Source organism: Pituophis catenifer, unplaced genomic scaffold, assembly GCF_029215685.1.
Source record: "Pituophis catenifer annectens isolate HBS135680 unplaced genomic scaffold, rPitCat1.0.hap2 SCAF_4, whole genome shotgun sequence".
NCBI classification, from domain to species: Eukaryota; Metazoa; Chordata; class Lepidosauria; order Squamata; family Colubridae; genus Pituophis; species Pituophis catenifer.
The window spans coordinates 113,704,498-113,718,424 of NW_027256884.1; the positions used below are offsets into that span (position 1 = coordinate 113,704,498).

Below are 13,927 nucleotides of genomic sequence, written 5' to 3' on the forward strand. Positions count from 1 at the left end.
ATATGGTTGACCTGTTTTATGACCATCATGATTTACAACCATAATGAGAAATCTCCATTATGGTCATAAGTCAAGGACTATCTGTAAAATGCATACCAGAAACAGGCATGGGCAAAATCCAGCAATTGTCAGGAATGTTCTGTTTCTACCCCCTATATCAAATTGAGTTTTCTTTAAATCTCAATGGTCTGGATATGGTTTAGTCGGATAAGAAAACATGCATATATGACAATAATTGCTGCAGACGATGAGGAAGAGAGAAAAAATATTTATAATGTTCAGATTTCGGAAAACGATGGTGGCAAAGTTTCTAGGCAGAGCAAAGAACTAGAAGAAAAAGAAAAAACAGCAATTTTGAATGGGAGAAAAAAAATCTATCCTGGAACTGGGTGAAAACAGATTAAAGCAAGAGAGTGAACGGGATTAAAAATAAAAGTGACAAAATGATTTATGATGAACCCGAAAAAAGGACAGGCTGGATGGAGAATTTGAGAGATCTGCAAGGGAATGACCATGGTATATCAAAGAGTTGAACTGAAATGAATACTATTAATTTTAGTGTCCGAAAAGAATGGATAAAAAAGGATTTGCAAATGCTTTAGAGAATATTGAAAAAGGATAAGGCTGCAAGTGCAGATAATGTAACTGGACAAATGTTAAAATATGAATATGGTTCACTTGTGAAGTGACTAAAAGTCTTATTTAACATGTGCATGAAGATGGTATTTCTGGCTGGTGGTGACTGCCATTACCCCCAAACAAAGAAAAGTGAATGCAACAACTGTAGAGGAATTAATTTCTTGAGTGTGTTTGGCAGAATTTTAAGTGAAAGGATCCAAGAGGGGGCAGTGATCAAAATTTGGGAACAGTAGAATGGCTTAATGATAGGTAAGGTGAAGGTAAAGTTTCCCCTCGCACATATATGCTAGTCATTCCCGACTCTAGGGGGTGGTGCTCAACTCTGTTTCAAAGCCAAAGTGCCAGATCTGTCCTAAGACATCTCCGTGGTCATGTGGCTGGCATGACTAAACGCCAAAGGTGCACGGAACACTGTTACCTTCCCACCTATTTTTCTACTTGCATTTTTTACATGCTTTCGAACTCCTTGGTTGGCAGAAGCTGAGACAAGTAACAGGAGCTCATCCCATTATGCAGCACTAGGGATTCGAACCGCTCAATTGAGCTTGATCGACAAGCTCAGTGTCTTAGCCACTGAGCCACCGCTTCCATAATGCTAGGTAGGGCTATATAAATGTATGAAGTTAAGGAGCCAAGTTGGTCTGGGGTTTAAAGCACCAAGCTAGAAAGTGAGAGACTGTGAGTTCTAGTTCTTAGCCATGAAAAATTGGCTGGGTGACCTTCGGCCTGTCATTCTCTCCGCCCAACTCTCCTCACAAGGTTGTTGATGTGAGGAAAATAGGAGGAGGAAGGTATGTTGAATATGTTGACCACCTTATTTGTAAAAATAATAAAGGTGGGATACAGATAAATATATAAATAAAAAATGAATAATTGTATGCCTGCTGATTTAGAGAAAGTGCTTAATAAAGCGAAGAAGCTTGAATTACAGGATGACTTAGGTGAATATGGAGTTGAAGTTAGGTTGCTGAATATGGTAAGAATAGCAATGGATGTAAAGTATTCAAACAAGCACAGTTTAAATATCAAATGACAATGCATAAAAGGGTTTATGGAGGCAAAGGTGGCTTTAATGTATAGCAATGGATCTGAATGGTTTGATATAAAATAAATGTAGCTGTGTTTCCTTTCATATTTCCTTATCTTATGACTTACTTCTTTTGGTTTATTATTTCTTATTCCTTTTCTGGTTTTTGCAAAATTTTGTAACATTGCTGGCCAGGAAAGAGAACGGTGTGATAGATATGTATGAGCGTACATGAAAACACAGTGAAGACTACAAAGCTATTGGCCTCCTTAATTTGCTTCCCAGAATAAAAAGAGATTGTAAATATCCAAAATGCTTGATATGAAATCAAACTGAAAGAGAAGATGATAGCCCAGACTGAATGTTCCTTCCCTTCTACCGCATCTGAAAAGTAGATAACACTGCAATCCTATGAATTTGATGGGATTTACACCCCTTATGTAAAAGTATTAATCAATAAAGGAAATAAATGGAAAAGCAAAACCGAAGGGCACTATCATCCATTTGAAGTATGAATGAGAGTCAAGTTTATCTATTTCTCATTTAAAAAAAAAAAACTAATTAGCAATATCACTCTGGTTCAGTAAGTCGCTTGAAACTGTTTTATTGAATTTGGTATACTTACAGAACACAGAAACTTATTAAAAACCGTAATTAGGGATTGGTCATAAAACGGCAAATGAGAATAAATGAGAATAAATGATGGAAACCGAAGCCAAGGAAATTCTAAGAAAATATATGTGATGTCTGAGTCTGAATTAGCTGTGATTGCTGAAGAAATGGATGTAGAGAAGGACATAGGTGAACACTTACTGAAAATGTCAACTGAATGAAAAAGACAATGTTAGGAACTGCCAGGAAGAGACTGAAATTAAACTTGCCACTCATAATGTTTTTACAGAAATGTATGATGTTCCATGAAGACTGCCATCAGGCTGTACCATCCTTCAGATTTAAGAGGAGAAGGTGTTTCAAAGCATTGGCAGCCCCTTAAGCTAATCCATCTTGATCAGAGATGCAGCTGTTTTAAAGAGCTTCTGACAGTTTCTACATAACAACCCTATGTGCCCGGAAGCAACTTTTTCACCTTCAAAGGCCAAGTCTCAAGCCCTAGAATATTCTACTTGTCATATTGCTAAAAGATTGTCACGCCAGCACAAAAGCTACATAAACTCTGCAGATAATAAAAATATAATTTAAAATAGCTTGCTTGTCCTGTTCTTCTAGACTAGAACCTGGGATCATCCAGAAGTCTGCAATATTATTGAGACAAAGGGTGAAATTTCTTTTTATACGATGCATAATTTTTTTTATTTGTGAACTCATTGCCACAAAAGGAACTGAAAGTCAGTAGTTTAGATGACTTCGAGAAAAAAAATATATCTGTCAACAGGGAATGGAAGCTTCATTTTCAGATGTATTTTTGTTGTTGTTGCAGGTTGTATGCTAAGGAAGGATTAAAGCTCAAACTGCCCAAAGAACTGCTGATTCAGTTCTACAGAGGAATTATTGAGTCTGTCATCTGCACCTCCATAACTGTCTGGTTTGGCTCTGCAACCCAACAAGACAGACACAGACTTCAGAGGATAATTAGAACTGCAGAAAAAACAATTGCTACCAACCTGCCTTCCATTGAGGACCTGTATACTGCACAAGTCAAAAAGACGGCTGTGAAAATATCTACAGATCCCTCACATCCTGGACATAAATTGTTTCAACTTCTATCCTCAAAACGACGCTATACAGCACTGCACACCAGAACAACTAGACACAAGGACACTTTTTTCCCAAACGCCATCACTCTGTTTAAAGACTAATTCCCACAACACTGTCAAATAAATTACTAAGACTGTATTACTATTATTCTTCTCTTCCTTACTAGTATCTATTTCTTCCCACTTATTACTATAACCATGTTGCTTATATCTTTCAATTTATATTGTTTTTATTTGTTTCCTAGTACGATTTGATAGCTTATTAGTAACCTTGACTATCACTAAGTGTTGTATCTTTTTATTTTCGATGAATGTATTTTATTCTCCAAAGACAAATTCCTTATGTGTCCACACGCAATCACACTTGGCCAATAAAGAAGTCTATTCTAAATTATAACCATAGCAGTACAAGAAAAACACATGGAGTTGGCTGACAGCCTCCTATCCAAAGATCTTAAAATCTTGGGAAAATTCTTCACTGCTTGGAGGCTCACTCCTAGCACCAGCAACTACGTGCTTAACAACAAACTAGCATACAAACAACAAACTAGCATATGAACCACAAACTAGAATATGAAGCCCCAAAAGGTCTACTTAAACAACAACTTACTCCCCTATGATCCCCATTCAAAGTACCTTGGAGTAATGTTGGAACAGACTCTTTCCTACAAGAAACACCTAAAAAATAAAGCAGCAAAAATAAATACTAGCAGCAACATACTCAGAAATTACGTGGAACTAAATGGGAAGCTTCAGCTGCCACCCTCAGCCTTAGGGTTGATCTACTCTGCAATACAATATTGTGTCCCTGTATGGCTTAACATAGTGTTGGTGAACCTTTTCGGCACTGAGTGCCGAAACAGGAGCATGCATGCACGCATGGGGGAGCACTGGAAACTGGAAAAACATCTCCCCGGCACGCATGAATGGGAGCGCCGGAAATCAGAAGAGCAGTTCCCTGGCGCCCATGCTCACACCGGGAAGCTGAGCTTCTGGTTTCCGGCATGTGCATGCGCACCGGTCACCTGGTCTTTCTGACACACATGCATGTGCAAAGACCAGCTGGCCAGCGCTCATGCTGGAAACCGGAAGCTCAGCTTCCCCGCGCGCACATGCACATCAGGGAGCTGTTCTTCCGGTTTCCAGTGCTTCTGTGCATGCAAAGACCAGCTGGCCAGCACGCATGGAACCCGGAAAAGCAACGGGTGACAGCTGGCATGCCCGGAGAGATGGCTCTGTGTGCCCCTTCGGCATGCGTGCCATAGGTTCGCCATCACAGGCTTAACAGATGCCATACTAATAAGTTAGATACTAGACTCAACGACACCATGAGGATATATTAAAATCACTCCAACTTGCTAGCTTCCTGTTCTGAGCAGTATAGCACCACCAGCTTTACGAGGAAGAGGAAACAGAAAAATGATGAACAACTCACTCCTACGGATGCATGTCGACCTTCCTCCTTTATCAGCAGGAAGATTCAAATCCAGGAAGCCTCCAGTGGTACTTGCACAGCATCTTCCCAACAACTTTAACATCAATTCCCTATGGAATACACCCAGTTATAGGAAGACTTATAAATGACCCTACAAAAAAGGTGCCTGAACCATGTCATCAATGGATAATTCTGAATAGGATTTGCACATCACATGGTGTCTGCTGGGACTCTCTGCATAAATAGAGCATAGTATCCTTTTTTTTTTTAATTTGATTTATATGCCGCCCTTTTCTGGAGACTCAGGGCGGCTTACAATGCGTTAAGCAATAGCCTTCATCCTTTTGTATATTTATACAAAATCAGCTTATTGCCCCCACAAACTGGGTTCTTATTTTACCTACCATAGAAAGGATGGAAGGCTGAGTCAACCTTGAGCCTTGGCGAGATTCGAACCTGCAGTAATTGCAGGCAGCTGGTCTTAATAACCAGCTTAATAACAGGGTGCCTTAGACCACTGTACTACCAAGGCTCTTCCCCTCAGTGTGACTGTGGGATCCCATGTCAAACTGTAAATTGTATTATCTGTACGGCTGTAAGTTAAGAACATATACCAGTCCAGTATCTGATTTTTTTTTAATATAAACAATGCCATGCTCCAATAGTTACATGGCCTAGACATTGATATTTGAACATAGATCTTTTTGACAATTTATATTTTATTGAGTTCTACTAATCTAGTTGAAATGCTAATTTATATTGCTATTTCATGTATATGCCATATGTTAAATAAATAAATAAACCCTTACATGCTTTCTTGAAACATCAGACTGAAAATGTAATATGGGATTACATTGACCCTCAGCCTGTACTGTTTCAGCAGTACAGGCAAGGTCAGAATCACTATTTTCCTTCTCTCTTCCCTGTTGTGTCTTTTAAATTATAAACTAAAGGAAAAATTAGTTTTATTATTTTTTGTAAGCTGCTCTGGGAATCTTTTTAGAGGAAGACATGATAAAAATAATTTGAATGAATGAATGAATAAATGGAGTTTATATGCCTTTCCCAATGTTTGTGTTTCATAACAAACAAACCATAGAGATTGTGATATGTTGCAGCTAGCATACACAAAGTGAAGATTCACTGGTTATTGGTTAATGAATACTTAGGAAAAAGCATTGCAAAGAAATAATGAAGAAGATGCATTTTTAAGCGTGCGTGCGTGCATGTGTGTATGTGTATATGTATGTATATCTGGTGCCTTGAAGTCTGTGTTCACTCCTAGTCTGCCTGCAGTTTTCTTGGCAAGATTTTGGAACTAATTTGCCATTGCCTCCTTCCTAGGGCTGAGAGAGAATGGCTGACCCAACATCACCCAAATGTCTTTGTGTCTAAAACACGACTGGAACTCAAAGTCTTCTGATTTCTAATGTGGTGCCTTAACTATTACACCAAAATGGCTCTGTAATAAAAATAATAGCTAATGTGAAAAATATGCACACAGAAAAGAAAATTGAGTTTAAAAAATAAGAAAAGAAAGATATGATAACTATAGTAGTAATTTAGATCAGGGGTCTCCAATCTTGGCAACTTTAAGACTTGTGGAGAGAGAGAGAGAGAGAGAGAGAGAGAGAGAGGGAGGGAGGGAGGGAGGGAGGGAGGGAGGGAGGGAGGGAGGGAGGGAGGGAGAGAGAGAGAGAGAGAGAGAGAGAGAGAGAGAGAGAGAGAGAGAGAGAGAGAGACAGTAAGATCTTATTGAGCTTGCTGAATTGTGTTACATGGCATGTGATTGTGTTTCAGACAGACTGGTAACTGATTATTGGGTACCAATCAATCAACCAACCAACCCGTTTACCAAAATTAGGCTGAGTGGAATGAAACGATGAGACTACCAGTGAAAAAATATTAACTGCTCTTTGGTTTACAGAGGAATTCCAAGTCTGCTGTAAAAATGATATAGTCAAATTGATATAGACAAGATACTGTGTAAGATATCTGGATCTTTGAAAGATTTCCTATCTATGGTGAAAACAAATTAATCAATGGAATGGCTTGCCTATAGAAGTTGCGGATGCTCTATCACTGGAGGTTTTTAAGAAGAAATTGGACAGCGATTTGTCTGACATTGTATAGAATCTCTTGCTGAGAACCTCCCATTCTACTCTCTTATTCTGTATGATTGTATGTCTGCCCTGATTTAACAATCCTATAATTTCATATTGCATATTTCAATGGGACCATTAGCATATCTGCCCACTACTATCTTCCAAACTATAGCTACAGTATGGCAATCTGTTCTGTCAATAAATTAGTGTTGCAGTATGATTTATTAGTGATGCTGATTTCTATCTTCATTGGAAGTAAATATTGGTGCTTTCCTTATTGTATCCTCCAAAGAAAAGCCAAACTTTCAGTGGCAATAGCAGATGCATTTCTTTAACCAGATTTCAAGTGTATTGACTGAATAAATGTATGTTTCTCTGGAAGTTAAAATCTTAATGTTAATAAATGTGTTTGTGTGAGTGAGAGAGATTTATCAAAAGAGTTTTTGAAGGGAGTCTCTCTGAAGACTCCTTTGTTTGAAGAATTGTGTCCCTTCTTTATATGTGACTAATATTCATCCACATCTAAGGCAATAAGTCTTTCACCATTATATTTCATTAATTCCTAGAATATGCTGCCTCCTGGGTGAATCTGAACAGTGTTTTATTGGAATTTCCCATTTATAGTAAAAATGGAGGCAATTATTGATACTAATTAGCAGATTATGTATAAAAGTGGAGATGAGAAAAATGTCCTCTTGACAGACAGGAAAGAATAAAAGACCGAAAAGAGAGTCCACTTCTAAAGCAACACTGATGTGTGGCATTAAAAGCATTACCTGTTCTAAGAGATTTTGAAGCCTCTCTATTTCGCAATCTATTACGAATTTCTTTTCTTGTCTTCGGTCCAAATCTTCTAAAAGCTGCCTGTAACTTGCATCGTTAAAATTCTCCACACATATGGCGCTAACTTGCCAGCTTTTTTCTCCTGCTGTTTCCATAATAGCTTGAAGTATTGAGTAACCTAAAAGAAAATGAAACAATACACTAAATGACGTAGTCCTTGCATTTTGTGAATCACAAGACTATTTAATCAATATCCCTTTTCTTATAATGTTGGCAAGTAGTTAAAATTTATAGTCATTAACCAGACTGTGGTTTCTCTTCTCTCCCTACTACACCCATGCACACTCACACACAAACACACAACCCTGTCAATTGTTTAAATATTGTTCAGTTTATTAAATATGCAATACTAGATAAGGTAGGCTTTTGATTTGAATAGGAGCGGATTAAGATCAAGGGTCCAGACTGTTTCACAAATCTTGCTTGCTGATGTGAACTGAAGCCCAAAATATCTGATGGATACTAAGCTGTTCAGCCTCAATTTTACGTAATGCTTACTGTAGCATATAAATCAACATACTCATACTTATCAACTATGCAAACAAAGGTCTTCAGAAAGACTATTTCCTAATCTCTGGATATTGTTTAACTTCTATTTCTTTCTTTCTTTCTTTCTTTCTTTCTTTCTTTCTTTCTTTCTTTCTTTCTTTCTTTCTTTCTTTCTTTCTTTCTTTCTTCTTTCTTTCCTTCCTTCCTTCCTTCCTTCCTTCCTTCCTTCCTTCCTTCCATCCATCCATCCATCTGTTTCTGTGCAATGGTCTGCTGCTGCAGTATTGAAAGCGTGTATCTTAAATTTATTAATTAATCTGTTACTCAACTGGTAATGCAAGTAAATTAAAATCTTTCACCAATATACAAGCATATATCATCTGAGAAAAAAAAGAGTTGCCATAGAATATGCTTCTATATACCATGTTTCCCCGAAAATAAGACCCTATCTTATATTTTTTTGAACTCCAAAATAAGTGCTTGGCCTTATTTTTGGGAAGGTCTTATTATTTTGGGGCACGTGGAGCAAGACCGGGCTCCTCTTGCTGTCTTACCTGATTTCCAGCTCTGCATTTAAATGTTTTCGGGGAGGCCTTATTTTCGGAGGGAGGCTTATTTTAGCGCATGCGCTCTAAAGCCTGATTGGCCTTATTATCAGGGGATGTCGTATTTTCGAGAAAATAGGGTACCTCTTCATTCATCCACCCACTTATTGTCATGAGTAAATTCATTGCATTAGGCAGGCAAGATGGTAGTCTTAAGCCTTATTGGTATCTTTTTCCATTTATAATTTGCATTATTGTTGTTTCACAAATTTGTTAGATAGGACAGGTGAACAGGGTCATAATTTTTTTTTTCATATATTTGGTCGAAATGTATCTCCCTTAAAGATAATAAAGGATGAAAAATAAGTTGAAAATAAAAAAAAACTCCGCCAAAATAGTTGAGTTAAATTGTCACTTGCTTCCAAGGAACCTTCTATTCAACATAGAGTCTTTCGTGTTTACTTTACCTGACGTAAATTCCTTGACAAAAAGAATGATTTATTCTTTTGGGGTTTTTAGTTTTCAAAATTTTATTAGTTTGTCAGAATATAAAATACAAAAAAAATAATAATGAAAATAATGGGACAATGCGTATTTCTACCCTTAAAAAAAGTAGCAGCAAATTATCTGCATCTTTTACATCTGGACACATCATAGGAATCTAGGACACACAGATTTTTGTCAGGGAATTCATGACTGACAGAGACAAGGTCAGCCAATGAATAGGCATAAGAATTAAGTCAGCCAATGAGGACTGTTTGGAAACTGAAACTGGAAGGAGCCTAGATTAACTGCCCTGTATAGAGGAAGTTCTCTTTGTCTGTATTAAGCTCTGAGCTCTGAAGCTGCAAACTAGTCGGCTCTCTGAATTGAAATTGAAACTGAAACTCATCTCTGCTGTTCTCTCCCCTGCCTGTGCTTTTTGTTTGTAACTCTCTTTCAAGTTGGAAGAATCTACTGTTGGTATTGTATGCGTTATTATGTATATAAAGAGAAGTGAATGAATCCTGCTGAATCAGTTATCTGTGTCTGCTTTCCGGATGTGATTTCTGCAACAAACTCTGATAATTTTATTTTCCATTAAGTCCTTTGCTCAACTCATGATGACTACTTGAACCCATTCATGTTGTTTTCTTGACAGCAATAAAGAAGTGTTCTGCTTCTACCTTCTTTTGGATTTTTTTTTTTTACATCTCAATGATCTAGCCATTTTTTTTAAAAAAAGAATCCCATTTTTAAATGTTCAAGGGCTGGAAAAATAGTGATTTGTTTTCATAAAGTCTGAATGGTCGAAGCATTTCTTAATGTCTTCAACTTGTATCAACAGCACTGGCAGACTTGTCAGATATTCAGCAGTTATAAAACAAAGCAGCTTTTTAAAAAGTTAGAATTTGATGTTCTGGAAGGTAGAACCAATGACTGGAGTCCCAGAAAATCAGAATTTGGCTGAACTTCAGAGGAATCCATCTAATGGCAAGAACAGTTAAGCATTGCCTTAGGTCATAAACTATTCAATTTAAATTGCTTGTTGGACTGCCATATCGAAGAGCCGTGGTGGCACAGTGGTTAGAAAGGAGTATTGCAGGCTAATTCTGCTGACTGCCAGCAGTTCGATTCTCACTGGCTCAAAGTTGACGCAGCTTTCCATCCTGGACCCAGATTGTTGAGGGTAATATGCTGATTCTGTAAACCGCTTAAGAGATGGCTCTAAAGTACTGTGAAGTGGTATATAAGTCTAAGTGCTATTGCTATATAAGCCAGGTAAATAAAGTTAAATAATGAATTCTATTCCATTACAATATTATAGCACATTCTCATTGCAGAACTCACTGCAATGAGTGAGAAGAAATGGATAGATAATCTCACATGTACATTTCTATGAAAACCTTGTGTGACGATGTATGAGATTTGGGGGGGGGGGAGGATTTCTTAAAAAAATCTATTAAAGTCTACTATCTTCAGTTTATTAAGAAATGAACAAGGGTGAACACTTAATATAATGGTTTACTCACACGTTTTAGATTATTAGATGAAAATGGATTAAGAGATTAGGATATACATACATGAACAATTCTTAGTTCTGACCTGACCAACATTGCATCAGCCTAGATCAGGGGTGGGCAAATGTGGCCCTTTTACAACCTGTGAACTTCAACTCCCTGAGACAGCTTGGCTGTCTCAGGAATTCTGGGAATTTAAGTCCACAGGTTGTAAAAGGGCCACATTTGCCCACCCCTGGCCTAGATGACACATACAGGTAAAACAGCTTAGCCTTATTTACTGATTCTTGAGCAGATATGAACCTTAGATTACCAGTTAGTTAGTATATATATCCTTTGTAAATAATTTTAACAGGTAAAACAAATATTTCAGCCATCAAGGTTAATTTTTAAACTGGAATCAGCTTTCTTGGTTTTTTTTTTTTATCCTTCTGAGAAAGAACAAAGAATTATTTTTAAATTACTGCACAATTATTCAATTCTTTCCAAGTTGCATAGTCTTTTTCGATGGCCCTGTGTGCAATTATCTTTTCCAATTTTTCCTATGTCCTTTTCCAAATAACATATTCTTACATCTCGTTTCCCCATCTCTCCCATTTATAGCTTCCTATTTAAAAGCACATTAGGATTTTATATACATGACTCACTTAAGCTGATAACACTGGCTGGGTTTTTGATAGCAACCCTTTCAGTTAATCCTTTGCTTCAGATTGAACAGAATAAGAATATGACTCAGAATAAAATAGCCCTTTTGTTTAACTGAAAGATGAAATTAACTACTAATATCAAATGTAGAGAAGCAGAATATTAAATATTGAAATAGAAGACCCATTTGTCTTATCTTAAGTTTTTGGTGATACAAATATCAATAAAGATGCCATTTCCAAGAAACAATACAACTGGAACTATTATACGAAATATCTCCAAATGAATCGTATTGATTAATGGAAAGTGCTTTGGTGATGGATATAGCTTAGCGCTAAGTAACACATATTAATTATATAATTATAATTGAGGTGCGGTGGCACAGTGGTTAGAGTGCAGTACTGCAGGCTACTACTGCTGACTGCCGGCTGCCTGAAATCTGGCAGTTCAAATCTCACCAGGTTCAAGGTTGACTCAGCCTTCCATCCTTCCGAGGTGGGTAAAATGAGGACCCAGATTGTTTGGAGGCAATATGCTGACTCTGTAAAACCGCTTAGAGAGGTCTGTAAAGCACTGTAAAACGGTATATAAGTCTAAGTGCTAAGTGCTATTGCTATATGAATTCAAGCATTTCCATTCGTAATTTACCTGCATGGGAACGTTATGCAAACTAATATTAGTTTATTAGAACGTGACAAACAAGCTTTAATTTTTTTCCTCCACTATAGCCTTCATCTGGATTATCCCGCAGAGTCAGTGCTAAAAATTTGCATTGAAAAAAAGCCCAATCTATTACTGGGGAACTTTTCCTCCCATGGTTCACAGTCTAGAACAGGAACTTCATTTTGCATTGGGCCTCAAATGAGAAACCATGTAGTATGGTTTCAAATGTAATATGATGCATTTTTATGTACGCATGCCTTAAATCAGCCTTGATTCCTGAACAATCTATTGGCAAGATTTTTAGAAGCGATCATTGTCATTGCCTTTTCCCGGGGCTGAGAACTAAAACTAGACTAAAACTCAGAGTCTCCTGGTGCCTTAACCACTTCACCAAACTGGCTCCTGTCGGATGCTTTGAAGGCATTGAAAATGGTTTGGCACTAACCGGCCACCTTCCAGATCTTTATAGGGACATGCAGTGCTTTGAATGTGAAAGGGGGCATATAGTACTAAATATGTAGCATGTCTATCTTTTTAAAATACATACATCATTTTCTAGAACAGAGGTCTTCAAACTTGGCAGCTTTAAGACTTGTGAACTTCAACTCAACCAAGAGCCTTGGTAGTACAGTGGTTTAATGCACCCTGTTATTAACACAGCTGCCTGCAATTTCTGTAGGTTCGAATCTTACCAGGCTCAAGGTTGACTCAGCCTTCCATCCTTTCTAAGGTAGGTTAAATGAGGACCCAGTTTGTGGGGGCAATAAGCTGACTTTGTATAAATATACAAAAGTATGAAGGCTATTGCTTAATGCACTGTAAGCCGCCCTGAGTCTCCAGAGAAAGGCGGCATATAAATCAAATTTAAAAAAAAAAAAAAACCTCCCAGAATTCTCTAGCCAGCTATGCTATGCTGGCTGGAGAATTGTGGGAGCTGAAGTCCACAAGTCTTAAAGCTGCCAAGTTTGAGGACCCCTGTTCTAGAATCACACTGCGACCACAGGTGACAGCTGGGAAGAGATACAACTGCTTTAAAGAGCTGCAGTTAAGTGAAATATGAGTGTTCCGGTGCTCTGAACACCCATTTTTCCTTCCGATCCATGATGCTCTACACAGCCATACCTTTTCTATTATGAGATATAAACTTGCAGCTTTTGTATTATATTCATAACACAAAATTTATCCCAGGACAAAACATGGCAAGTGCGAATTAATAAAAGTCATTGCTATTTTTCTGTTACAATTCACACCTGATCATGTCAAATTCTATTAATGATTTGTAGGTCTCTGTTTTGGGATTTCAACATTGGAGGGCCATTTGCTACTATTTAACATTTGGGATTATTTCTTTCATACAGATACACTCCTTTCATATTAAATAAAATGAGTTTGGAGTAAATGTTGAATCAAAGCTTGTAAATTACTCATGAAGACCTATCAATGCTGTCTTTTAAATTACTGTGTTGTGGCCTGTTGGTCGCCGGTCCCTCCAGCAGCCGAATCAGAGGAGGAGGAGGCTTGGGAGTCAGGGTCAGGATCAAGAAAACCTGAGAGCTCCGAGGGGGAAGAGGGAATGGAGCTGGCAGAGAGAGAGACAGAGGTGGAGTCTGGGCCCTCTGTCAGCCCTCAGATGGAGAGTCAACAGCCCCCAGGACTGGAGGTGGCTGACGAGGAAGAAGAGGAACAGCTGGGTCCAATGCCTGAGGTGCAGATGCGCAGAAGGCAGAGGAGAGGAGAGCAGTGGAAATCCGTGGGCAGATCCTTGGGAAGGAAGAGCCACTGCTGCTAGCGAAGCCCCACCCTAGCTGTGGGGATAAAAGG

At 38.1% G+C, this 13,927-nt stretch overlaps 1 protein-coding gene across 3 annotated transcripts in view; it reads right to left on the reverse strand.

Annotated features, from left to right (window-relative positions):
- GRIA4 (glutamate ionotropic receptor AMPA type subunit 4) overlaps nt 1-13,927 on the reverse strand; it is a 280,944-nt gene that overhangs the window by 99,045 nt on the left and 167,972 nt on the right. For all 3 annotated transcript variants that reach the window (XM_070943962.1, XM_070943963.1, XM_070943965.1), the window contains exon 4: nt 7,698-7,882. In XM_070943962.1, coding sequence (XP_070800063.1) covers nt 7,698-7,882 — 185 coding nt within the window. The remainder of the gene's footprint in view (nt 1-7,697; nt 7,883-13,927) is intronic.